This window comes from Sarcophilus harrisii, chromosome 6, assembly GCF_902635505.1.
Source record: "Sarcophilus harrisii chromosome 6, mSarHar1.11, whole genome shotgun sequence".
Classification (NCBI taxonomy): domain Eukaryota; kingdom Metazoa; phylum Chordata; class Mammalia; order Dasyuromorphia; family Dasyuridae; genus Sarcophilus; species Sarcophilus harrisii.
The window spans coordinates 74,416,096-74,443,991 of record NC_045431.1 but is presented as its reverse complement, the minus strand read 5'-3'; the positions used below and the strand labels follow the sequence as shown (position 1 = coordinate 74,443,991).

The 27,896-nt window shown below is 33.4% G+C and overlaps 1 protein-coding gene across 3 annotated transcripts in view; it reads left to right on the top strand.

The window, feature by feature from the left end:
- Window positions 1-27,896, top strand: part of IQCM (IQ motif containing M) — a 494,659-nt gene that overhangs the window by 209,973 nt on the left and 256,790 nt on the right. For all 3 annotated transcript variants that reach the window (XM_031941659.1, XM_031941660.1, XM_031941661.1), the window contains one exon: window positions 16,670-16,862. In XM_031941659.1, coding sequence (XP_031797519.1) covers window positions 16,670-16,862 — 193 coding nt within the window. The remainder of the gene's footprint in view (window positions 1-16,669; window positions 16,863-27,896) is intronic.

The following is a 27,896-nucleotide window of genomic DNA, read 5'->3' as shown; positions in this document are numbered from 1 at the left end:
TTATTCCTATTTGTTTCTTATTTCAAGTTTTATTTCATTTTAACTACAAAATTTATAATTTAGAGGAAGTTGGGGGTTTGCTTTTTTAAAATTCTTTCCCCCCTCCCTTTCATACATACTTAAGAGCTTGGTCTGAAGGTTTTTCTCTTGTTAGAGGAGAATTTCAGAATCTACACTCAGCTGGAGGTCTCCTTGTAGCCTGCATGAGGCATAATACATTATCATCTTTCCTCCATCATCAGTCAGCTTCAATATGATAGTGGCCACTTTCTTACATACTCTCATGTAGTGTGAGGGGGAAAAAATGTCACACATACATCACCATTCTAGGCAATAGTACACAGGACAGCAAATTTATATTCCCCCCAGTTATAGTGGGGGAAAAAAAAGAATTTATACATATCTAACTACAGGACCACGTGCATGTATTGTAAATAAGGCCATGCATATTCAGTCATGATGGCCAAGTCTTTCAAAAGACCAGTCAAGCCATGTCGAGGGTGAGAAATGGAGGCGACTGTTGGATGGATGACAGCAGGACAGAAGGACATGTGGTTCAAATGTGACCTACGTGTCAATGGGGAATATCCCCTAGTGATGTTCTCCCTTTGTTCTGTAAAGACCTGGACTGAGGGGGACTTGGTCAAACATTTAGTAATTACTAACCCTCTGCCAGTCAATATGTTACTAGGAATGAGGAGACAGGCAAAAATACAATATGGATTCTCGAGGAGCTCACTTTCAAATGGGAAGAGACAGCAGCTCTTTACATATAGATGTAAAAATGCATCTATATAGAATGTAATGGGAGATAAGCCCAGAGGGGAAAAAATTAGTAGTGTTTTCATTGGAGAAACAAGAATGGAAAAGAAGCTTGGGAAAGACTTCTTGTAGAAGGTAGAATTTGGGCTGAGCCCTGAAGAAGACAAAATAGCAGAAGATGAGGAAGGAGAACATTCCAGGTGTGAGGGATAACCAAAAGTCAGGAGAAAGAGTGTTCAGTATAAGAAACAACAAAAAGATTATTTCTTGGATGATTACTGGATTGTACACTACTTGGAGGAGAGTAAAATCAAACAACCTTAGAAAGGTTCCCCCCTCCAAGTTGTGGGAATCACCATGACCCTATTTGGGGTTTTCTCGGCAAAGATATTTGAGTGGTTTGCCATTTCCTTCTCCAGTTCATTTTTACAGAGGAGGAAATTGAGACAAACAGTTGTGTGCCCAAAGTCACACAACTAGTTAATGTCTGAAGCAAGATTTGAACTCAGGAAGACAGGTTTTCCTCCCTCCAGATCCAGCATTCTGCTATCTAGTTACAGTTTGTGGACTCCAAGTTAAGAACCCTTGTGACCTACATTTATTTTGTTGTTCTAAAGCTGTGATTTCATCAGTGTGGGGAAACTCCTGCGAGAGTAAGGGAAACACATTTCATAGATCAGGAATTGAGCTGTAATTAATAATCTTAGAGAGCTGCCTGTGGATGCTGAAAAGAGCCCTGCCCAGGGTTATATAAACGATGTTACAAAAGCCCATAGTTTATTTGAGACAGAATTTTACCCCAGGTTTTTCTGACCCATAAGGTCAGCCCTCCATCCATTCACTATACTAGTGTGAATGAAGCTTCTCATTCACACTGGGGTCTTAGGTCCTATGTATTAGCTGATCTTTTTCTTTTTTCTTTTTCCTTTCCTTTCCCAGCCTATCTTCTTGTATTCAAACTGAACCTTTTCTAAAATGTCCTTTTTCATCTCCTCTAGTAAATTCCTGGTCATAATCACAATCTCACAGAATCTTAGCTTGATGGAATATAAGTCTCCATAGACCAACCTATTAAAAAATGGAGACTGTTTTATAGTATCTCCCACAATTTGGGGTTTACAACTGGGATTGCAATCACCAAAACTGATCTTCATGAATTCAGATCTGGTTTCAGACACTTACTAGCTGTGTTACCCTGGACAGATCATTTACTTCAGCTTCCTCATCTATATAATTAGCTCGAGTAGGAAATGGCAAACCATTTCAGTATCTTTGCCAAGAAAATCCCAAGTAGGGTCACAAAGAGTTGGACATGACTGAAGTGACTAAACAAAACAAGTGGGCATCCCTCCTTTGCTTGAAGGTTTCTAGAAATGAAGAGTCCTTACCTCTAAAGGAATAGTGCACTCCACTTTTGGACAACTTTAGTTTTTAGTTATTGGAGGCCTAAATTTACCTCTCTGAAATTTTTACAGTCTTGCTCTCCTAATCCTGTTTTCCATGGTCAGGGAGAATAAACATATCTTAGCTCTTCAAACATTTGAAGATAGATATTAATTCTTTTCCTTTCTTGCCTTCTGCCTTCCCCTCTCCTGACCATCTAGTCTTCTCTTTTACAAGCTAAATATAATCAATTCTTATCATTCTTTTATATCTTGGTCTACAGTTTGAAGATTTTACTTTCTTTTCTTTTTTGAAAATAAAAAAAAATCCTGAATTCTACATAAGTTCTCCCATTATCTTTGATTTTTCAAAATCACCAACAAGAGGGTCAGCAAACACATCTTAGAGCCTTCAAAACAGTTCCTTGAACTCACTAAGAGCAGCTAGATGCTCCCTTACTATTTCACTTATCTTGTTAATTCCTTGTTAACAAGTTTTGTTTTCTTCTTCCTACTATAAAAGATCTGGTAGAGAAAGAAGAAACAAAAGAATGCCTGATTAATTCCTATTTCTTTTTGCCCTTTTTTATTTTCCTTCAATTTCACACTAATCAGAAGTCCTATCTATTTTTTGTTTCCTCTTTCCCCCAACCTACCTAAAATAGATTTTTTTTGGGGGGCCTTTAGAAGTCATCTCATTCTTTCTCTATGCTTATAACATAATGCCATTTAATAAAATTTTTATCTTCTAATCTCTGTCTCTACTTGTATGTTTTTCTACTCAGATCTTTAAAAAAATCAGAGTTGATGAGTTCCCACTGTACCCCCTTTTGTCAAGGACTTTAATCCTTTTAACCCTTTTATTATTATTCTATCATTTTAAGTCACTTCTGACTCTTTGTGATCCTATTTTCTTGGCAAAGATATTGGAGTGGTTTGCCATTTCCTTCTCCATTTCTTTTTATAGATAAGAGAATTAAGGGAATCAAGGTTAAGTGGCTTGCCCAGGTTGACTCAAGCTAGTAAAGTTCTGAGGACCGATTTAAACTCAGGAAGATGAGTCTTCTTGACTCCAGGCTTGACACTCTTATCTACTGTACCATCTAGTCATCCCAGTTTCCTTAGTTGAGGAGATGAAAAATGTAGGGGAGAATGAATGGCAGATATCCATGGAAAGCCACTTTTCCTTAGAAATATTTGCTGAGAGAATATTCAAGTTCAAATTCAAATACTTTTAGAATTTCTTTGTTAGGCTGGAATAGTACAAAGAAATAAATGTTTCACATATTTTCTCCTGACTCTACTGAAAGTATTTGTTTTGTGGGCATAAAATAGTCAACAAGTCTTTAATTTCTTTTATTTCTTAAACATGAACCATATTATCTGACATGCTTTCAGCCACTGTCCCCCAAAGTATTTTGCATGTAAATCACTGAATTCCAAAGTATATGTTGGTTTTATCCGGAAGATCTTGTCAATCAATCAATCAATCACATTTATTAAGCCCCTACTATGTTCTGGGCACTGTGAATTTCTCTACTTCCTCATCCTCTGCAACAGATTTTGGTAGGTATGCTGTCATTAACTGCAGGAATCTTTGGAATTAAGTAAAAGTTTGATAATACTTGTTGAATGACAAATATGACGTGAGAATGGTACCTACTGCCTGGATGTCATAGCCCTACTAAGTAAATGGTATTTTTGTTATATATCATCTCTATCCAATTGGTAGAGTATGATTTTTAATAAAGATTTTATTTTAAAATATCCTATGAATGTCTTTTATTAAATACCACAGTTATTTCCTGATATATTATACTGCATCTCTGAATCAGCTGCTAATAAAAACCCTTCCATACACATACAGACAAATATAAAATTAGGTAAAGCACTTGATATAGCATATATAACATATTTGGCACCTCTAATACCCATTCATTTCTCTACGGGGGGGGATATTTTACAGTATTATTGTGTATATTTTCTTCTTTCTGCTTTCTTTACTTTGCATTATTTTCTCTGAATTCCTCATATTCATCAATTCTTAGAGAATAATAATCATCCATATATTCATCTACCACAATTTGTAAAACCAGTTGTCAATTGATGTATACCCATTGTTTCTATTTTTTTGCTATCACAAAAGTACTGCTTATTAATATTTAGAATTTGTTGGAACCTTTCCATCTGCCTCTGACCTCCTTGTGGGTACATGTTAAATGGACATTTTATAAACTAAATTTGTTTTGGTGTCTAAATGAGATTATCCCAAGGCCCTGGCACTTAAGACAAAAGTGAGAATTTGTTTTCTTTCTAGAAGAGAACAAGATCAATATTTCTTTGAAGATTAAAATATAGCTGGAAAAACTTTTATTTTAATAGACATTTTATGTAGTAGAAAATAAATGTTATTTTCTCAAGATGCCCAGCAATTTACATTTATCTGCCATTGCCAACAGAACATTTTCCGGGCATTGGCTTATGAGTAGTAAGAGGTTTAAAGCAAAGTCTTAAAGTCATTTGATCATGGGAAAGTTTTAGAATCAAGTATAGGTATTATTATTATTATTTTTTTACAGTTTACAATGAGATAATTAAAGAACTACAGTATATTTATTTTTGGAAAAGTTAAGGCCCATATGATCTCTTTCCTTTGAAAGGGCTATTGGTCTCTTCATAGTCATGTGTCTTTCTCTAAATTCCATTAACTTTATAATGTTCAACACAATTCTCTTCCATTTATTTTTATATTGTATCTTTTATGTCAAGTATTAAAGCATTTTGCATTATTAAATAGAGCAAAACAACATTTTAGCAGAGTTAAATGGACTTGGCTCTCTAGTACTCAGCAAAAACTCCAAACAGGGAGGGAGATGTAGAGGATGTGATCTATTTACCATAGTTATATAATTGCCATTTTATTTTCTAGAATAGCTATGTGGTACAATAGATAGACTTCTGGCAAAGTCAGAAGTCCTGAGTTTAAACCTGTCTTCAGGTAGTAAGTAGCTGTGTGACCTTGGAAAAGGCATTTAACCTATATATGCCTCAGTTTCCTCAGTTGTAATAATGGTATTCACTTTCCAGTGTTAATATAAGGAACAAATGAGACAGTAATTGTAAAGTGCTTAACATATATTGCCTGGTACTATATTAGTCAGCACTATACTAACATTAGCTATTATTTCTAGCTGTATATTTTAATTTTGTCTAAACAACCTCTTAAGTCAAATCGAAATTTCTTCCTCCCCAATAACAAAAATTTATTTAATGAACAAAAGCAAAAACAAAAACTTCTGCATTTAAAAAAATCAGAGATCCCATTGTAGTCTATGAATAAAGTACTTATTCTCTATTGATGTGTTTCAGCAGCATGCTGTTAATCCTCAACAGATTAATATGTTTTAGTGATAAACCTTCCTTTTGTTGAACTTTCAAGACACATAATCGTTAAAAGAAAGTGCCTAACTCATTTCCCAGCAAAATCCTCCCAAATAAATGATAGCTCTTTAATATACAATGAAAGTACTTTCTATTGTGGAGACCAGATTAAATCCCTAAATGTGATAAATAGGTTCATGGATCAGACATCAGCTTTTTACCTTTGAGGCTGAAATTTGAATCCAGTCCAACTCTAGCCAAGAAAAAAGGTCCCATTTTACTCATTTTCCACATAGTTCTAAAATGTTACAAATTTTGGAGCTCCTTGGAATCCTTCCTCTTCAGACTTGATTTCCCTGGGATAAGATATTATCTATTCAATTCATCTTCCTGATTGTTAGCATTTTCCTCCACCCTAAAGTGACTTTGTGTTTATTTTAAATCTAACTTTCATTTGCTTATTGGCATAATTTTTTCCCCCTCAATAGAAGGCAAACTCCACGGGGGCAAGTTGTATTTCTTCTTTTCTATTCTTATCTCCGGACCTAGCACAATGATTGACCCACAGTAGATACTTTATCTTATTTGAATTGAAAAAAAAATTCATTCTTATTTAATAGAATTCTGGGACTCTATATAGCAGATAGGGGTTCATAAATGACTTTAATAGAGGGAAAAACTTATGAATTAATTTTTTTCCTTTCTTGACATAAGGACAGTTTGGTCATTTAGCAATCTTGGGTATAAATTCCACATCTCAGAGTCTGGAGTTATCAGTTGACACCTGCCTCACACCTCTATCACCTTGAAAACACCTTTTCCATCTTCAGCTTTTTTCTTGAATGGATTTCAGCCCTCTCTTCTTATTTCAGTGCTCCCCCTTTAAGGTTTTTTTTTCTTTCTTATGTAATAATCTTTCCTTTCATTCTTTTTTCATCTTTTATTAATCTTCGGAAGAAATTCAATAGTGGTTTAATCTTCTGTGAATACCTGATCTTGTAGTCTGCATTTCCAATATTAGAAAATCAATGTCCAATTTACCACATTGTCTAGAGAGACTATTTCTTGCCAGGTTTCTCTTGTGTTACCAGTCTGTCTTGTACATTTTGGAATTTACATATTACTTAGTTCATAAGAGAGCCAAGATATAATACACCTTAATGACATCCTGCTTCTCTGTGAGTGTACTGTGATCTTGGAAAGCCATTATTTGGGACTTGCCAGTTTAAGGTCCCCTCCTTCTCCTGGAACTAGCTAGCTTGGGTAGAGTTGTTTTTAAGAGCATTGAGTTGGTAGAATGTTTAAAGTGTTAGGTCTGGATTCAGGAAGATCTGAGTTCAGATGTGGCCCTAAGCAAGTCATTGAATCTCTGCCTATTTCCTATAAAATGGAGATAATAGCACTCAGAGTTGTCTTGGGACATATTTAGCACAGTATCTGATCTACAGTAGGTGCTTAATAGATGCTTCTTCTTCTTGTTCATTTACCATCTACATATAAGTCTTCAAGTATGTTTCAGGATTCGATCCTCTATGAACAAGCAAAAATAAAAGTAACTAAATTAGGGACAGCAAACTTTCTCATTTATCTTGGGGTTTCCTGGGAATGATACTTATATACCTATATTCCCAGCTGCACCTTCCTCTCTCACTTCCTCCATCAACTCTGATACTTGACTGCTTTCCTTAATTCTACTCTTAGCTCTATTTCTGTTCTACCCACAGATCTCTCAGTTATTATTTGGTTTCCTAGATTTCAAATCTCTGACACTAGCTTTCTGTGTGACTGGACAAGCTATTCCTAATCTCTCACAGACTCTCTTCCCTTATCTGTCAAATAGTAATAACATTTGTAATTTCTACCTTGTAGAACATTGTAAGAATCAAGTGCAATAATGTACTCATAGCATTTTATAAACCTTAAAGCATGATGCAAATTAAATGCCACCTGTTGCTATTTCAAATACTTATTCAGTTCTATTCTCTGTCTTTGATGTGGATTTTTGCAAGTCAGTTCCAACTTTCGTCCAGAGCTGTCCTTATCCTTCTTTAGATATCCATGACATTGGATAGAACATCAAACCCTAGACACCATTAACTATGAGATCCTGGACACATTGCTTAATCTCTAAGTATCTTTTTATCTGTAAAAAAAAAAAAGGCATAAAATAACATTTACCTCATAGGGCTGTGGTAAGGGACAAAAGGTATAATATATGTCAAGTCCTTTACAAGCTTTAAAAATGCTCTGTGTTATTATTATTACTCTTATTGATTGCTTATATAGGACTAAACACAAGAATTATTAGCATTCTTTTGGAGTTAAGGTTTCTACTCATGAAAATTCATTCATCACTATCTTTATTCATTTGTTACATGCTTTTATTATGATTTTCTGTCACTCCTTGTTGTCTCAAACAATAATCTTTTATTAAGGTCCTGCTATGCACCAGTGACTGTGCTAGGCATTGAGGATGCTAAAACATAAAATTAATTGGGCCCTGTTTTCAATAAACTTTTAATATATCAGGGAAGATGTACATTTTAATATATTAATACACATGTGTATATATGTATGCATATACATGGATATGTATATAAGGAATTAATGACAAAAACAAGGGAGATATTCATATTTGGAGAATTGGAAAATGAATCATGTACAAGGTAGTATTTGAGCTGTATCCTGAAGGAAGTAAAGAATTCTATGGGGCAAAAGTGAGGAAGAAGAGTTTATATTTTATATTAGAAGCATAAAGAAGCTACTGAAGTGTTTTGAGTAAGGGGATGACTAAGTCACATTTACAACTAAGAAATGGGGAGAGATGAGGTAGGACAAGTAATTAGGAGTCCATTGAACAAGTCCTGGCCATGGATGATGAGGGCTTGAGTGCTAAGGTGGTGACCAAAGTATAAATAGAGGACAGATACAAGAAATGTAAAGATACAAGTCAGAAGATTGAGCAGCAGATAGATTATGTGCAGAGTATGAGTACTGAGTAAAGAATAATCCTTAAATGTGGAGAGTAGACGGATGATGGTACTTTCAATAGATATAGGGAAGTTCAGAACAGGTATTGGTTAAGAGGAGGAGAACTCTTTCGGACAGATTGAATGTGAGGTGTCTATGGTCCATCCTGTTTGAAATGTTCAATAGGAAGATGGTAATCTTGAACTTGAGCTTAGGATATATAGATATGGGGTTGAATCAATAAGCCCTGAATCTTTAAAGAAATAACTAAGTCATGGGGACTGATAAGGTGATTGAAAAGAGAACATAGGGTCCAGGATAGAGCTGTGGAATATACCCATGGTTGGAAGCAAAGAGAGTCATGGGTAATAAACCAGTAAGGAGACTGAGGAGCAGTTACACATATAAGGATGGGAATCACAGGAAAGGAATGTCATTAAAACCCAGGGAAGAGAGAATATCCAGGAGAAGAAGCCAACAGTTTCAAATGCAGTTAAGTTGAGAAGAATGAGGACCAGGAAAAGATAATCAGATTTAACAATTACATCATTGGTAACTTTAGAGAGAGGTTTCAATCAATAAAGTCAAGAGGCAGACCATGAAGGCTTGAGCAAGGAGAGGAAATAGAAATAATTATTGTAGAAAACTTTATTTCCCTTAGAATTTTGGCTGAGAAAGGAAGGGAAATATGTAGGTGAAGAGTCCTGGTATAATATGCACAATCACTAATTAGGTTTTAGATGCAAAAATAAAAGAGTACACAGTTCTTAAGGAATTGACAAATGAATGGGAAAAAATTTCTTGGAGAATTAAGTTTAATCAGATTTTTTTTCTTCTGGAGACAATAGCACTATGGGAACAAGAATATTCTTTGAGAGGATGGTAGCTTGGGGGGATAGAAGGAATTTTCCAGCATGATAGTGCTTCTATAGGAAGGAGAGCAAGAAAAAAAAAGAACTGATTCCCTAGGACTAGGAACTCAGGAACATCATGAAGTTAAGGTCATCTATCACCTGAGGGGGTCAAATGGTAGAATGGGACTATTAACTATGATTGAAATATTCTATATTCTCTGTCCTGGAATGTTGAGTTCCTACTTTTTCTTTTTTTTTTCTTCTTAAACAAGTTTTTGTTGTTAATACCTGTAAATATCAAATGTCCGTAATCAAAGACCACCAGAAAAAGATTATTATAGGAAGCCATGATTCTCTGCTAGGTTTAACTTCATCCATTATAGCTCACTTGAAGTATCAGTTATTCTAAAAAACTTTGAAACCTTCATTGATTCTTTTCCTCATCAATTCTGCCTTAGGATTTTTGACAATTCTAAGTTGGTCTTAAGTATTATTTTTCACTTTAGTTATATGTGTCTGTCATATCTCTTTTTATAAAGATATTGAAACAGGCACTAGGTGGTGCAGTGAATAGAGCACCAGTTCTGAAGTCAGGAGGACCTGAGTTCAAATGTGATCTCAGACACTTAACACTTCGACCCTAGGCAAGTCACTTAACCCGATTGCCTCAGGAAAAAAAAAAAGACATTAAAGGCAGGTACTGTATCTTATTAAATCTTTGTGTTTTACCTAAATTAGACTGCTTTATACATAGTGGAGCAGTAGATTTTAATCTTTTGTATCATGGTCCCCTTTGACCATCTGATGAGACTTGAAGAACCTTCTTTTCAAATGCCTTTAAATGCATAAAATAAAGTACATATAATTTCAAAAGAATCCAAATGAAACAGCTACAAAAATAATAAGTTGTCCAGCTTAAGAAACTTTGTAGTAAACAAAGAGGGACACAGAAAGGTATTGTTAATAGGTAGAAGAGCAAATTTCAGTCTGGTTCAAAATTTTGCCCAGGACTAAACTTGAATAGTCAAGAATTGCCTCAGTGATCTCAGTTTTGCCACTAATCAGCCATTATCTAATCTCTCCAGACCCATTTTCTCATATGTATTAAAATAAGAGATATGGCCAACATGCTCTCAAAGTCCCTTTTACCTCCTAGTATTCTTTGATTTTTAAAGATAGAGGGCTAAGGGTAAAGCCATTAAGTCCTGTGTTATGAAGCATTGGGTCATAGAGTTGGTTTAGGGAACATAATTAATATTGAGGCAAAACTCTAATTGTATAATAGGAATGTATTACATTCTTAATTTGGCAAAAACAGCCTGTCCGTGTCTGATTTGCATACAATGTTTTGCATGGGAACATCCCTGATTTTTTTTTTTTTTTCTTTTGAAGGGGTGGTTGAAATTTGAGTTGGGATGAAGGAATAACATGAATGTGTTTTCTTTGGTACTGAAGTTACATTCTGAGCACGAGTTTATCACATGCTTCTCTTCCAAGGCTGCACATGCAGGAAGCAGAAAGCCCTCAATACCGTTTGGTAGCAGAACATCCAAATCAGAGCAAATTGTGTAAATTAGAACAAAATTGCAAGACATTTGGACCAAGCAGGCCTGCTAGTCTAATCAGGAGATGGGCACTATTTACTTTTCCATAATGTCCTTTGGAAAAAGAGTGAGGGAAGAAGATACCACCAATCTCTTATAATATCTTTCTGAACTTGGCAACTCTAGTTGGGTTTGTCACATATTTGCAGCTTGAAAAGTATCTGGCTTTTATAACAGCCAAAATAAGTATCCTTTAATCACTTTCAACCCAGGAACAGATGGGCAAACAGTGCTTTTATAAATGGGGCATACAAAATACTTCAGTATCAGCCAAAACTAATTAGTAGTAATATCTGAACCAAACTCTAAAACTGATTTAATATTTAATATATAGCCTCTTCTAAGCATTAAAAGCTGAGAGGAAATTCCCATTGTAGATGTTGTGCCAAAACTAGTGTCTAAAGTTCAGACATGATTAACTTACTAACTTATTTCTATATCTTTTCTGTTGTGTAATCTTATTTTTTCTTGTTTTCTATGAAAATATTATTTGATTTGAAGCTCTGATCCATGAATTTATCATATCTAAAAGGAGAAAGCCAAATTTTCCTATTGACCTTATTATTCCCATTCTTATTGTAGTTAGAAAAAGAACCTTAGAATTGGGATTGGGATCTTCTGCTAGTCATAATCTATATATCCTTGGACAAATCTCATCTTTTTAAACCTCATTATACTTATCTGTAAACTAAGAGGTTTGGCTTAGATGATCTTAAGGTCTCTCCCAACTTTAAATTTAGATTCCTGTCATCTTTCTCAGAGATTTTTAGTGTGTACTTGAAAAGTGGGCATGGAAAAATTACTGTTGGCCCTCCTTCTTAAAGTTGGTCTACAGAAAGATATGAGAAGACATCTAACCCTATAACCACCCCCCCCTTTTTAAGTTGATCTATGGAGAGATATGAGAAAACATCTAACTCTATTCCTTTGCAGAAGCTGGTGAATGTGGGCATGTGAGATACAATACAAATGTAGCATATTATTTTCATATGTTATTTAGTTTTACAGAACATTTTCTTTTTTCATATTTTATTATATAAAGTATTTCATACTTTATTATAATGGGTCAGAGGTATTGGGAAAACAATAGGAAAATATATGCATATACTTGTATATGATAAAAAAATGTCCCTAAATATTGACAAAATTTATTTTAAAAATAAAAAATGGTTGTTGTTTGCCACTTAATTAGCTCTTTATTTTCCCTTCTAAAGGCTTCGTTCAAAAGCATGATGTAATGAGTCCTACAGACTGTTGAAGGTTGAGAAACTTTATAAAAGGAAATTCTTTTCCATCTCAGTGATGTCCAGACAGTGTTTCATTTTTGTCCTTGTATTTCCAGTTTCTGGCTCAGTGCTTAGTACATAGTAGGTGCTTAAAAGTAGTCATTGATTGACTTAGAAGGAAAAGAGAGCGATTGAAATAAAACATTCTCTAGGACAAGGGAAAGCTATCTCACATTTCTACCTATTGTACATTGTCTGGAGCTACCAGAGTACTTAACTTTGTACAGGAAATCCTTTTTCCATTTGAGCTCTGTGTAGGACAGACCATGTTGATGGTGAATAACTGTTAACTAGCATGTATGGGAACTTCCTTGCGCTTTTCAATTTCCTCGTCTTGTGTTTCAGTTCCATGTATCTCTTTTCTGATATTTCTTCTCTTATCTTGAGAATCGTTCAACTTGGTAGTGAAAAGAGAAGCTGCACCTCTTCACTCCCACCCCATCCATTGTTGTGTCACATTTGATTAAAGCAAGAGCCTTTTAACCCTTTTTCTATCATAGACTCTTGGCTGCCCAATAAAGCCTATGGATTTCTTCTCAGAAACTGAAATGAATAAAATGGATTTCAAAGGAAACTCATTATATTAAAATACAATTTTCTCTTATATATAAACACATACAAATGTAAAAATATGTATATATCATATACTTAAATATAATTATAAATAATATAGTGCATTGCATTTAAAGCCATATATGTATGTGCAAATATATATACATACATATGTGTGTACATATACATACACACATACATATATCTATGTCAGCTAGGTGGTACAGTGAAGAGAGTGCTGGACTGAAGTCAAGTCTTTTGACTTCAAACATGGGCACAGTCAGTTATCAATTGGGCAATCCTGAGCAAGTCATTTTAACCTGTCTCAGCTTTCTTATCTATAAAATGAACTGAAGAAGGAAATGGCAATCACTCCACTATCTTTGCCAAGAAAACTGCAAATAGGGTCACAAAATGTTAGACATGACTGAAATGACTGAATAACAACATATATTTGTACTAAGTATGTGTGCGCATGCATTCACACACCACACAAACACATTTAAATCACAAGTTTTCAGATACTAGGTTAAGAACTCCCATTCTAAAGTAAGTATTAAATGTATGTCTTTCCATTTCTTTTGTCTCCAGGATAGCTAAAAAGAATCTTTTATTTCTTTAGTATTTTTTTTTTAGCAAACTTTTGTCTCCATCTTTAATTTTAAACCCTTACATGTTTTCTGAAATTCACTTCTGACACAGTTCAGTTTTTTTGCCACTCCCTCTACTCTGTATCTCCCCCTACCCACTTGATATTATCTTCCAGTATGTTATCAGAATTATTTTCTTGGTGTCTTCCATTTCCTCTGACTTGACTTGACCAGAGGTCTGGATTTAGAATTAGAAGATGTGGGTTCAAGTATCAACTCTGTCACTTATTCCCAGCATGGCCTTGGGCAAATAATCACTTCCCTTCTCTGGGCCAGTTTCCTCATTTGATGGATTAATCTTTAAGGTTCTCTTCAATCAGTGCTGAGTGTGTCATTCTATCACACATCTGTGCTAGTTGGATAATTTGTGTCTGAAATCTATTATCCATTCCCCTACCCAACTAGCTAGGTGAATTATATACTCAGGAATGTGCTGTAGCTAGCTCTTGTCATCTTGTGAGAGCTGATTGTTAAATTTTCATCTTGATATTTGTACCTCCAAATTGGTAAATGCTACAAATTAGGGCTTAATTTATTATTTTATTGACTATCTATATTTAATAAAATGATGGGAAAATGTTAATACTTCAGATTAAACTTGAAAATGTCATGAGAATTTTTTTTCTCCTAGAGATCCAATTGTTAAACATATACCAGGATTTGTATGAATTTTGTCCCTCCATCTTTTTATCCTTGTCCAAATGCTTTCTACCTTGTTTTCCCTCTAATATTTGTAGATTTTCACATCCACAAATATGATAAATAGCACAACTCTATCTTGTTTCAATTAAAAAAATAATTTATGAAGCACCTATTGTGTGCCAGTTATTTATAATGTGTCATTGGAATGCATTTTTCTTATAAAACAAGAGAGATGAGTGAAACAAGTCTTTCTTGTTATGATATAGCCTTTAAAATTTAATATTTTATTATGAATTTAACACAAAAGAATAATTCAATATGCAAAGAAAAAAAACTTTGAACTTTTTAATGCATGTTTTCCTCCAGTAAAGCTTTTAAAAGATGTTTCAAATTTGACAAAGTTGTTTCCACATTGTTCTTGTTTTCTATGTAACTTTCTGAGCTTTCTTTTATTCCCTTTTATGTATTTTCCAATTATTCATTGATGTTCTTTTTTTTCTTCTTCCATTTTTAGTATGATTATCTCTTCTCTCTCTTTCCCATATCTTCCTCTCCTCCAAAAAAGTTCTTAATATTAAAAAATACATATGACAAATAATCCAGACATTAGTCATGTCTGAAAACATCTCTCATTCTATACATGTCCATCAGTTCTATATCCCAAAGTGGAAAGCTTAGTCTTCAAAGTCCTATAATTGTTTGTACTGATCTTAGTTCTTAAGGCTTTGTTGTTGTTTTAAGACTAAGTTGTTTTTCTTTACAAATTTTTAGTCATTTTACAAAGTTTTAGTCATTTTACAAACTTTTATCTTGGTTCTGCCCAGCTCATTCTTCATTATTTCATATAAGTTTTCCTAGTTTTCTTTGAATCTGTGTTTTTATTCATTTCTTAAAGCCTAGTAATATTAAATCATATCCTTATATCATAAGTTATTCAGCCATTCCCCAACTGACAGGTACCTATTTTGTTTAAATTCTTTGCCACAACAACAACAACAAAAAAGGTTGCTAAAAACATTTATATATATATATATATATATATATTATATATATACTATATATAATATATATAATATTATATATATATATATATATATATATATATATAAATTCTTTTCTTTTGCTTTCATTTGGATGTAAGCCAAATAATGGTATTATTGGATCAATATACATCTCATTTGGGGACAGCTATATGGCACAATGGATAGAGTACTGGCCCTAAAGCCAGGAAGACCTGAGTTCAAATTCAGCCTCAGAAACTTAACACTCTCTAGCTATGTGACCCTGGGCAAGTCACACAACCTCTATTGCCTAGCAAAAAAAAATGGGGGGAGGGATATGTCTAATTTGGTGACTCTTTAGGCATATTTTACAGAAGGGTTAAACCATAATATAGCCTCTTAAGTGTACATTATCCTTTCATATCCCTTTCTTATTCCTTTGACCATTTATCTAATGGATAAACACTCTGGGTTTTATATATTTTATCAATTCCATAATATATATATATATACTTATACTACACACATATATGTGTATTTACATATAGACAATTATTTAACCTATCAGAACTCTAGGCAACTGAAACAGAGAAGGTGCCTATCTTCATTTATAAAGGAAATAGCTTCATCTAGAATTTCCCTGATAAAATGAAAGGAAAGTTCCTACTCCTAATCCTTCAATATCAGACTTTTATCAGAGATATTTGCTGTAAAGTTCCTCCCCTCCTCACAATTTGTTATTTCCTTTCTAATTTTAACTACATTGATTTTGTTTGTAGATTTAACATTAATCTTCCTTTGGAGATTAATTTGAATTCTATTCTTCCTGATATATACATATATATGTATATATGTATGTATGTAGACACATATATTTTAAGGATCTTGCAGAATATCCCTTCAGTATAGAACTAAATGGAGCGAAAAAAAATCCCACTGAATGGTGGAATAACTAATTACACATTTCCCTTACAGAAGACTTAAATGGAGAATAGGCAAAATTATATAGTGATGTCCATTATATCAATAGTTTTAAACTTATTTAAATACATAGATAATAAATAATAAAAATTAATGAATTCTGATGATAATGATGATAATAAATTTATTTAGTGCTTGCTCTGTTCCAGGCACTTTGCACAGTGCTTTTAAAATATTGCTTCCTTTGATCCTGGAAGGGAAGTGTTACCTTCATTTCAGAGTTAAAGATGGCACACAGATGAAGGTCACACAATAATCCAAGTCTGATCCTGAGCTTCCAGGCCCCGCATTCTGCTCTATGGCACCACCTAGCGACTCTATTGCTATTTGATGTTCAACTGACCTGACTCATCCTGTGGACCTTATGCTAACCCTGTCCATGGGATTTTCTTGGCAAAAATACTGGGGGCCGGTAGGGATAATTTCATTTTCTTCTCCAGAGGCAACCAGAGGGTAAGTGTCTCTTCCGGAGTCCTATGGGTGGTAAGTGCCTGAGGTCAGATTTGAACTCTCGTCTCCCTAATTCCAGGCTCTCTGCTCCAACTTATTGCTTATTGTTACTTTAAAAAAAAAAAATCCCAAACCTTTCCATTTTAATTTCTAGGCCCAAAATATCTACTTATGATGCTGATGTTGACAGAGTTGGACCACACGTTGATATTTATATTGCCTTCCAACCTCAACTCCGAAAGCGTAAAGGCAAAATAAGCAAAAAGGTCCTGAAAGCAATCATCTTGATTCAGGCTGCTGCTAGGGGGTGGCTTGTACGGAGAAGACTGGCGAGAGTAATCATCAAGGTAATCAATATGTTTGAGTTCTTTTAAATTGTATCTATTAATATTTTGAAATAGTTGCTTAGTCATTATTTTCTAAATCAAATACTAACCATGTGAAATATTCAGTTATCTGTGAATTGTTGGTGAAGATAATATAAGGCCTTTTTATGTACATGGTTATTTAATTTGTCTTTCTATTACTGTCACTTATCACAGGACCTTATTCTAAGTGGGTATTTAATAAACCTAATTTCTCATTCAATTAGTGCTTAGCATAGTGCCTAGCATAGAAGTGATAACTAAATGTTCAATTTTTTTAGTCTTACCCAATATTTCACGACCCTGTGTACCATACTATCTATGAGATTTTCTTGACAAAGCTACTGGAGCAATTTGCCATTTCCTTCTTCAGTGGATTTAGACAAACAGAACTTAAGTGACTTGTCCAGACTCACAAAGTTAGTAAATATCTGAGATAACATTTAAACTTAGGCATTCTTGATTCCAGGCCTAGAATTCAATTCACTGAGTTATCTAGCTGCTAAATAAATACTTATCATTTATTCAACATTTATTAAGGGAATACAGTACATTTTAATTCTTTGGAGACTATAATATTCCAAGATTCATCATTACAAAAACATCACCAAAAGAATGTTTTGCTGACTCCTTGGGTTTTTGTAACACACAGTACCTGGGGAACATTGAAAACATTGTACAATTTCCCAAATGCAGTTCAATCCATTTTCTTTCTTCTTTTGAGCTCTGGACCCAGCTTATAGACCACATACAGTGCCTACCCCTAAACAAACTTAATAAAGTTAATAGACTTAATAAAAAACAACAAATTTAATAGACTTGGCGTCCAAAGTTATATAGTATTTGGAAATCAGGATCCAGGAGTTTTGTCTTCCAGGCTCAGGATCTTCCTGTGAAATATCCTTGACTTGATTTGAGTGATCCCTGTAATGTGGAGATTATTGTAACATCATATTCAGGAAACACTTATGTGCAAGCTACTGATGAGGCTTTAGGTTTTAGAAATGAATAAAGCAACTTTTATCCTCCAGAATTTATAATCTAGTAGTGAAGGCAAAAGGCAAACAACTGATATAAACAGGATAGGAGAAATTTGAATTGCCATCTCTTAGAATGACTCCCATATTTATATACCTAGTCCTCTATCTGGATTATATCAGAGGATCCCATGCTCATCACGCCCCCAAACAAACTCACGTTACCAAAGCTTCATGTTTCATTCTACTAGACTATCCTGGCCATCTTGCCATTAGGCCTACATCTACTTCTCTTCTGTCCATCTGGAACAGCATTTTCCAGACTGGAATTACACAAATCTCTCTACCCTTATTCCTGGGGAAAGTTACTTTAGTCAACTTTGGAACTAACTCCTGCCTGAAGACTAGACTTTCTTGATTGGTGAGTGATTCAATATGTTTTTATTCAGCCAATTATATTCAGCTAATATCAAACTTCCTCCCTTCCTTCCTTCCTTCTTCCCTCCCTTCTTCCCTTCCTCCTTTCCTTCCTCCTTCCCTCCCTCCCTCCCTCCCTTCTTCTCTTCCTTCCTTCCTTCCTTCCCTCCCTCCCTCCTTCCTTCCCTCTCTTCCTTCTTTCCTTCCTTCCTTCCCTTATAATCAGCATACAATAAAAAGTTTAATTTTGTCTTTTTTATACTTTTATACAATTACATGCCTGCAAAGATTTAGCTTGCTCTTTTTAAACATTTAGGGATATCTAGATGACACTGTGGGTGGAATACCAAGCTTGGAACTCATTTTCCTGAATTCAAATCTACCCTGTTTGCCTCAGTTTCCTTGTCTGTAAAATGAGCTGGAGAAGGAAATGGCAGACTGCTCCAGAATTTCTACCAAAAAATTCCCAAAAGGGATCCCCAAAAGTTGGATATGACTGAAAATGATTGAACAATGTAAACATTTGGAAAAAACTTCTTTTTCCCTTTTCAATTACATTGAGGATAGCTTTGATATAGGTGTACAATATGCTATTAAAAGTTAATGAAGAAAGTAGACATCTAGTAAGTGTTGTTGATGTTCTATTTGAGTTATTGTCTGGGATTTTTCTGTTCTTTGATAGTCTTCCTCTCCCTGAGATACCTTTTAAAATAATTTCTTGGGACTTTCAAGATTTTGTTCACAGGAAAGATTTTACTTGGTGCAACTTTAGTTAGCCCTCCTTGTTCTTTCAGACTTAATTTGTCTAAATGCCATTTTTACTATTTCTATTTTTTCCATATAGAGACTGAGACTTAATGAGGAAGTTTCTCTAGAGAACAATATTTAAAATAAATTATTATAGAAATATTATTTTAGATATATTACTTTTTCAATATTCCTTTTCAAGTCTAGAGATTGTCTTACTAGTTTCATCTCTAAATGCCTATGGGATGGTGTGGCTCATTTAAGTCTCATGCCAAATTTTCTATAGATTCTTTTTTCCCTGTGGTTTGTCATCCGTGTATAAGACAACATTGCTCATGATCTTCCATTATCCTCCCCCATAATATTTTACAAATCACTTTGCATATTCTTGTCATCTCCATTTGCTAGGCAAAGAGTTAAAGTGATTATTGGCTGTGAAAGTTTCTAAGCTCCTTTAGCTTCCTTGTTGTGATGACTGCTTTATGGTGGTTAAATTTTTATTTTTGCTTTTTTTTTTCCTATGTCCCACTTAGCATTAAAGTCTTATTTGAATTCCACATTACAAAAATTATAATTGTTCACAGTATTTTATTCTTATTTCTAGCTGTAATTTCTAATTTTATGTTGATATTGATCTTTGGTTTTACTCTTACTATACATTGACAGTAAATTCTGCTATGACTATCATATCAGAAAACAATCATTTTCTTTCTCTTCAAATATAGTCAATTTTATCTGTCTTCCTTTTCAAAATGTTGGTTTTAACCTACCAAAAAGCACAGTAACTTATCTTGAAACATCATCATACAATTCCAGTGTCATATATGTATATATATATATATATATATATATATATATATACACACACATACACTCACATACATACACGTACATATACATGTACACATATATGTATATATCATAGTAATTCAGCTTTATAAAATCTCAGAGACAAGTTTAATTTCCCCTGAGGTGTGCTTAATATCAACTTTATTAGGATATTCTGGTTTCAGAATCTTTGTATATCCATAGTAACATTTTTGTGAGGTATCTGAATCAACTCACCATGAAGAATTTCATTATATTTTTCTATGCCTGATTACTCTTTTCTCCAAGATGGTTTTAAATTCATCCTTCATAGAAATAAAAAAGAAGTCCATTTGAAAGCTGTCTTCAGAGAAAAACCTTCATAATCACCAAGAATATTGTCACAATTGCTTGGTTTTTCCTGCTCATTTCCTTTTATTTATATGCTTGTGATCTACATCAGGTTTTTTTAAAAATCCAATCAATAAGGCAATAGAAAATTATTAATTACCAACTATATATGCCAAGCCACAAAGCCCTGATAAATTTCTTTTTAAGAAGTCAGTGATAGAAAATGTATTGCATACATGCTAAAGTTAATCTAGATCTCAGCAGAAATTCCTAACCTAGGTGATCAACTTATTTTATGTGTCTCTATATATTTATTTATAAATATGTTAATTGTATTCTGTAATTATATATTTTTAAAAATTGTTGGCTTAAAAATATTATGCACTAACAATTCATAGACTTCAGAGACTTCCAAATGGGTCCAGGATAGAAAAATGGTAAAAAGCTCTCTGGTTCAGAGATCATTTTATGAAATTGATATAAGGAACAGTTTCAAAGTTTTAACATGCACTTAGATTAATTCCTTAATTTTCTCATGTGGTAAAGTTGGTACCACTCCCTTCATCACCTCTTTGTTTCACCTCCTTTTATCATAATGGTATTTTTTACCTTATTTCCTTTTTTAAAATATTAAAGGGCCAGCTAGGTGGCTCAGTGGATAGAGCACCAACTCTGAATTCAGGAGGACCTGAGTTCAAATCTGGCCTCAGACACTTAGCACTTCCTAGCTGTGTGACCCTGGGCAAGTCACTTAACCCCAATCACCTCAGCAATAAATAAATAAATTAAAATTTGGTGGGTTTTTTTTTTTTTTTTTGCAATTGAGATGTTCTCATAAAATATTTTATCTTAAATAATAACTTAAAAAGTTTATGTATAAATTTTCATTGATTCCATAACTTCTTTATGGTCTCTTTAGTACAAAAGTTCTTTTTATAATCCTGGTGATGACTGAGGGTTAAAGTTGTGCCTGATTTGTCTCCAAAGTTTATGGAAAAAGAGTTAATAGTCTCTGGACCAGTTGCTGTAGTCTTTACCACTGGTTTAGCTAGGTAGTCAAATCCTTTAATAACAAAATCATTTTTATGTTCAAGTACACTATGACAATTTATTTCAATTATGCCAATTTAATTAAACATTCAATTTTAAAAACAGATATGGTCCTTGTTGTCATGGAGCGTATAATATGATAGGGATGATAAAATATCCACAAATAAATATAATAAAACTAAAAAAAAAATAATAACAACACAAGTCACACAAACAAATTGATACAAGAATTCAGAGGAAGGAGATATTTCTACTTGAAAGAGAGTATTTATCTGAGTTTTGAAGGAAAAGTAGTTTCTCTGCTCTGTACATAATCTCAGCAATTTTATCTATTCCCATAGCTTTAATTATCACCTCTGTAAAGATGACAATTGAATTTTTATATCTGGTTTTGTCCTCTCTTCTGAATTATCTCTATATCTTCAACTGTAACTCAAAGGTGACTCATGTCAACTCAAATTCAATTTGTCTAAAAGTGAAATTGATAAGCATTTCTTCTAAAATCTATTCCTTTCTTCTTAATATACTGATTTCTTAATGGCATTATCAACTATCCATTTTCCCTAAGTTTCCTGTTTTAATTCAGAATCATCTTTGATTTCTACCTAGTCTTAAAAGTCTTTTTAAATGAACTTAATTATCAACAAATACAAGTAATTTAATATGTTAAGAAAAATAGAAACTATTGAATATATATAATATATATATAAGTATGTATATATGTATGTTTATGCGTGTGTGTGTGTGTGTATGTGTGTGTGTGTGTATAACTGTCTAAGCTTTCCTCCCCAATTAAAAGCATAGGGGGAAAATTCTTATAACAAATAGGCATAGTAAAGCAATTTCTTTCTGCATCTTGAGTCCATTACTTCTTTGTATGTGTGCACGCACGTGCATTTGTATGTATGTGTATATTAAATACAGAGAGAGAGAGAGAGAGAGAGAGAGAGAGAGAGAGAGAGAAAGAGAGAGAGAAAAGTTGGCTATACCAGAGTACTAGAATGTGCTTGAGAGATTGATTGAACCTCATTCTAGGTTTCCCCTGTCACTGTTAACCTCTAGTGACTGGCATCCCAATCCAATTTGACTGTTCAATATTAATTAGCTTTTACAATGCTGTATTTGCCTAGATAATATAACAAAAATATAAGCATAATAATATAATAATATAGCGCCTACCTCCAAGGGTTTTTGTGAGAATCAAATGAGATAAATGCTTTCAGATGTTAATTGTTATTATTAATAATAAATATAGTATGGCACTATGAAAATTGTTCTGCTCATTGGCGCTTTCTTTACAATTTTGTTTTTTGCGTATTTTCAAAAATATTGCAATGGCCCTATTTTTTAAAATAAAAAAACAGCAAAGGTAGTTTTCCAACATTCATCTATGTAAAATTTTCTCTTCTAAATTTTCTCCCTTTCCTTCCTCCACTCCATCTCCAAGACAGCAAGCAATCTGATATAGGGTAAATATATGCAATTCTTTTACATGTATTTCCATATTCATCATGCTTGTAAGAAAAATAATATCAAAGGGAATAAAACAAGAAAGGAAAAAATCAAAAAGAAGAAAACAATAACAAAAAAGAGAAAAACACTATGCTTTGATCCACATTTGGTTTCCATGGTTCTCTCTCTGGATATGGATGGTCCTTTCCATTACAAATCTATTAATATTTCCTTGAGAATCATCTCACTGTTGAAAAGAGCCATGGCCATCAGAATGGATCATCACATAATCTTGTTATTGCTGTATACAATGTTTTCTTGGTTCTGCTCACTTCACTCAGCATTAGTTCATGTAAATGTAAGTCTCTCCAGGTCTCTCTGAAATCATCCTGCTGATCGTTTCTTACAGAAAAATAATATTCCATTACATTTATGTACTGTAACTTATTCAGCCATTCTCCCAAGTGATGGGCATCCACTCATTTTCCAGCTTCTAACAACTACAAAGAGGGCTGCTACAAATATTCTTGTACATGTAGGTCCCTTTCCCTCCTTTAAGATCTCTTTGGAATACAAACCTAGTAGAAATGCAGCTGGACCAAAGGACATACACAGTTTTATAGCCTATAGGGCATAGTTCCAAATTGCTCTCCAGAATGGTTGGAGCACTTCACAATTCCATCAACAATGTATTAATGTCCTGGTTTTCTCACATCCTTTCCCATATTCATCATTATCTTTTCCTGTCATCTTAGCCAATCTGAGAAGCATGAAGTGGTATTTCAGAGTTATCTTAATTTGTATTTCTCTGATCAATAGTGATTTAGAGCATTTTTTTCATATGATTAGAAATGACTTTAATTTCTTCTTCTGAAAATTGTCTGCTCATATCCTTTGACCATTTATCAATTGGGGAGTGGCTTGTATTCTTATTAATTTTAGTCAGTTGTCTATATATTTTAGAAATGAGGCCTTTATCAGAAACAATGGCTGTAAAAATCTTTCCCCAGCTTTCTGCTTCTCTTATAATCTTGGCTGCATTTTTGTTCATGTAAAAACTTTACTAATTTAATGTAATCAGAATTAAACATTTTGCATTTCATAACGTTCTTTAGTTTCTCTTTGACCATAAATTCCTCCTTTCTCCATAGAACTGAGAGGCAGACTATCCCTTGTTCTCCTAATTTGCCTATAGTTTCATCTTTTATGTCTAAATCATGAACCCATTTTGACCTTATCAACTTTTGGAATAGGGTGTTAGATATTGATCAATACCTAGTTTCTGCCATACTATTTTCCAGTTTTCCCATTTTTGTCAAGCAGTAAGTTCTTATCCCCAAAACTGGAGTTTTTGTATTTATCAAACACTAGATTACTATAGTTATTGACTATTGTGTCTTGTAAACCTAACCTATTTCACTGATCTACGACTCATTTCTTAGCCAGTACCAAATGGTTTCGATGGCTGCTATTTTATAATATAGTTTTAGGATTGTCACTGTTAAGGAAAACTCCATTTATTCCTTTGCGCTCTAGTGTTTTTTTTAAATAAGAATGAATGTTGTATTTTGTCAGATTTTTTTTTTCTGCACGCATCATATGATTTCTGTTAGTTTGCTTATTGATATGGTCAATTTTGCTGATGGTTTTCCCACCAGCTCTGCATTTCTGGCATAAATCCTACTGTTCATAGCATATTATCCTGGTGATAAATTGCTGTAATCTCTTTGCTAATATTTTGTTTGAGATTTTTGCATCAATATTCATTAGGGAAATTAGTCTACTTTTTTCTTTCTCTGATTTAGGTATCAGCACCATATTTGTGTTTAGGTATCAGCACCATATTTGTGTCATAAAAGGAATTTGATAGGACTCCTTTCTCTCCTATTTTTCTGATTAGCTTATTAGTATTGGAATTAATTATTTTTTAAATGTTTGGTAGAATTCCTATGTAAAATCTGGTCCTGGAGAATTTTATTCTTAAGGAGTTCATTGATGACTTGTTCAATGTTTTTTTTTCTAAAAATGGGACCTTTAAATAATTTATTTCCTCACCTCTTATCTTGACAACCTGTATTTGTATGTGTATTCATCCATTTCACTTAGATTATCTGATTTTTTGGCATACAATTTGACAAAATAACTCCTAATTATTGCTTTAATACCTTCTTCATTGTTGATACTGGTCCTTTAGTTCTCTTCTCTCATTTTCTAATCAAATCAACCAAATGTTTATCTATTTTGTTGGGTTTTTTCCCCATAAAACCAACTTTTAGTTTTGTTTATTAGTTCAATAGTTTTCTTAATTTCAACTTAATTAATCTCTCCTTTGATTTTCAGAATTTTTAATTTGGTTTTTAATTGGGGATTTTAAATTTGTTCTTTTTTCTAGCTTTTTCAGTTGCATGTCCAATTCATTGATCTCTTTCTCTATTTTATTCTTGTAAGCATATAAAGATATAAAATTTCTCCTAAGAACTGCTTTGGCTGCATCTCAGAAATTTTAGTATGTTATCTCATTATTGTCAGTCTTTTGGACATAATTATCAATTGTTTCTATGATTTGTTGTTTGACCCACTCAGTCTTTAGAATTAGATTATTTAGTTTCCAATTAATTTGGGGTCTCTTTTTCATGGCCCTTTAATACATGTAATTTTTATTGCATCCTGATCTGAAAAGGATGTAGTAGTTCTGTCTTTTTGCATTTGTTTGTGAGGTTTTTATGCCTTAATACATAGTCAGTTTTGTGTAGGTGAATGGTCTTATTTTTTGACATCCCTATTTCTAACCCACTCCCCTTACTTCCTCAGTTTTCCTCCCAATTAAAAACAAAGTGGAAAATCCTTGTAACAAATAGGCATAGTCAAGGAAAACAAACCCACACAGTGGCCATTTCCAAAATAATGTTTCTTTCTGCATCTTGAGTTCACACCTTTCTGTGAAGATGTAGGTAACTTGCTTTATCCCTGTCATTCTAAAGACACAGTTGATCTGTCCACCTTCTTATAGCACAGGTCTATTTCGTTACATTAATATACCAGTTTATTATTCCTTAATTAATGGATAACCTCTGACAATCCAGCTCTCTCTTCCTTTCTTTTTCCCTTCCTTCTCCTCCCTACTCCCTTTCTAAACTAGTGGATTTTTTTTACACCTCCTTCTATTTCTCAAATTAAAATATTTGGAACAGAACCAACCCACCCTCGGATCCTCTGTTTTTCTTACTTAATTCCTTTTTATATACTTCAAATATATAATTGTTTCTTTTCCCTCTATCAGAACATCAGCACTGTCATATCATATTGCCTATTTATTTACTCGAAATAAATTCACCTTTGTAGATTTCTCTTAACTCTTATATTTGCATTTCAAGTTTTCTAACGAGATCCAATCTCACCAGGAATAGTTGACTATTTTCTATTCCACTTCGTGCCCATCCAACACACTCTGTAATATCCCTGCCTCCCTCAGATTACATCAGTTTCACAAAATAAATTATTCTTCCTTGTAAGCCCATGTCTTTTGTTTTTGGTATGATTAAAAAAATGTCCTGTCATTAGTGGTAAAAGCTGCCAAGACTTTTGCTATCTCAATTGTAGCTCTTTGGTACTCAAACTTTTTATCTGTATGCTTACAGCATTTTTATTGGAAAATAAGAATTTTGGCTATGATAACCCCAGGAATTTTCCTTTTGAGGTTTCTTTCAGGAGGTAATTGGTGGATAGTTTCTGTCTTTGCTCTCTAGCTCTAATAAATGTAGACAATTTTTATTTATGGTTTATTGAAGTTGAATTTTTCTGGATTTTAATTTGATTATTGCTTTGGGGAATCTAATTATTCTTAAATTATCCCTCTACTTGGCTTTTAGGCTAGTTGTTCTTGGTAGCAGATTTTCTTTTTTATCTGTATCCCAAAGAAGGGAAAAGAAACCACAGGTACAAAAATTTTGTAGCAGCTCTTTTTGTGGTAGTAAAGAAATGGGAAAAGGAGTGGAATACCCTATACCTAATAATTAGAGAATGGCTGAATAAATTGTGGTATATGAGTGTTATGGAATATTATTGTTCTGTAAAAAATGACAAACACAGGATGATTTTAGAAAGGCCTGGAAAGATTTACATGAACTGATGCTGAGCAAAATAAGCAGAACCAGGAATACACTGTGCACAAGGAAGCAAGAATATGCAAGAATATGCAATGATCAACTATGAAAGACTTGATTCTTCTCAGTGGTTCAGTTGTCTAAAACTACCCCAATAGACTTTGTGTAGAAAATGCCATTTGCATTCAGAAAAAAATGGAGATTGAATGTAAATCAACACATGCTATATTCACTTCTTTTTTATTTTGTGCTTTTTTTTCTCCCATGATTTTTTCCTTTTGTGCTGATTTTTCTCTTCCAGCAGGATTCATAAAGAATGTTTATTAAAATAAATAAATAATTTAAAAAAAACACAAAAATTTGAGTTCCAAATTTTCTCTCCTTCTCTCTCCTTACTCTGATGCACCACCTTATTAAGAATGCAAGGAATTCAATATAGGTAATATATGACCAATATAGGTCATGCAAAATATTTCCATAATAATTCTGTTGTAAAACAAGACATCAATTTTTTTTAAATTAAGAAAAATAAAGTTTGAAAAAAATATGCTTCAATTTGTATTCAGTCAAGTTCTTTATTTAACTTTGGATAGCATTTTTCATCAAAGGTCCTTCAGAATTGTCTTGGATCATTGTATTGCTAAGAACACCTAAGTTATTCACAGATGATCATCTTACAATATTACTGTTACTTTGTGCACAATATACTTCACTTTGCATAAGCTCATGGGAGTCTTTACAGATCCTCCTGAGAGCATTCTGCTCATCATTTTTTATAACACAATATGTCATTATAGTCATGTGCCACATTTTATTGTCATTCCCCAATTTATGGGCATTTCCTCATTTTCCAATTCTTGGCCCCAAGAAGAGCTGCTATAAATATTTTTGTGCATATAGGTCCTTTTTCTTTTTGTTTTTATTTCTTTTGGGATGCAGATGTAGTAGTAGTATTGTTAGGTCAAAGAGAATATGTGGTTTTTGGAGCCCTTTGGGTATATTTCCAAATTGCTCTACACAATGGTTGAATCAGTTCACAACTCCAGCAACAATGCATTAATATCTCATTTTTCCCATATTCCCTCCAACATTTGTAATTTTTCTTTTCCGTC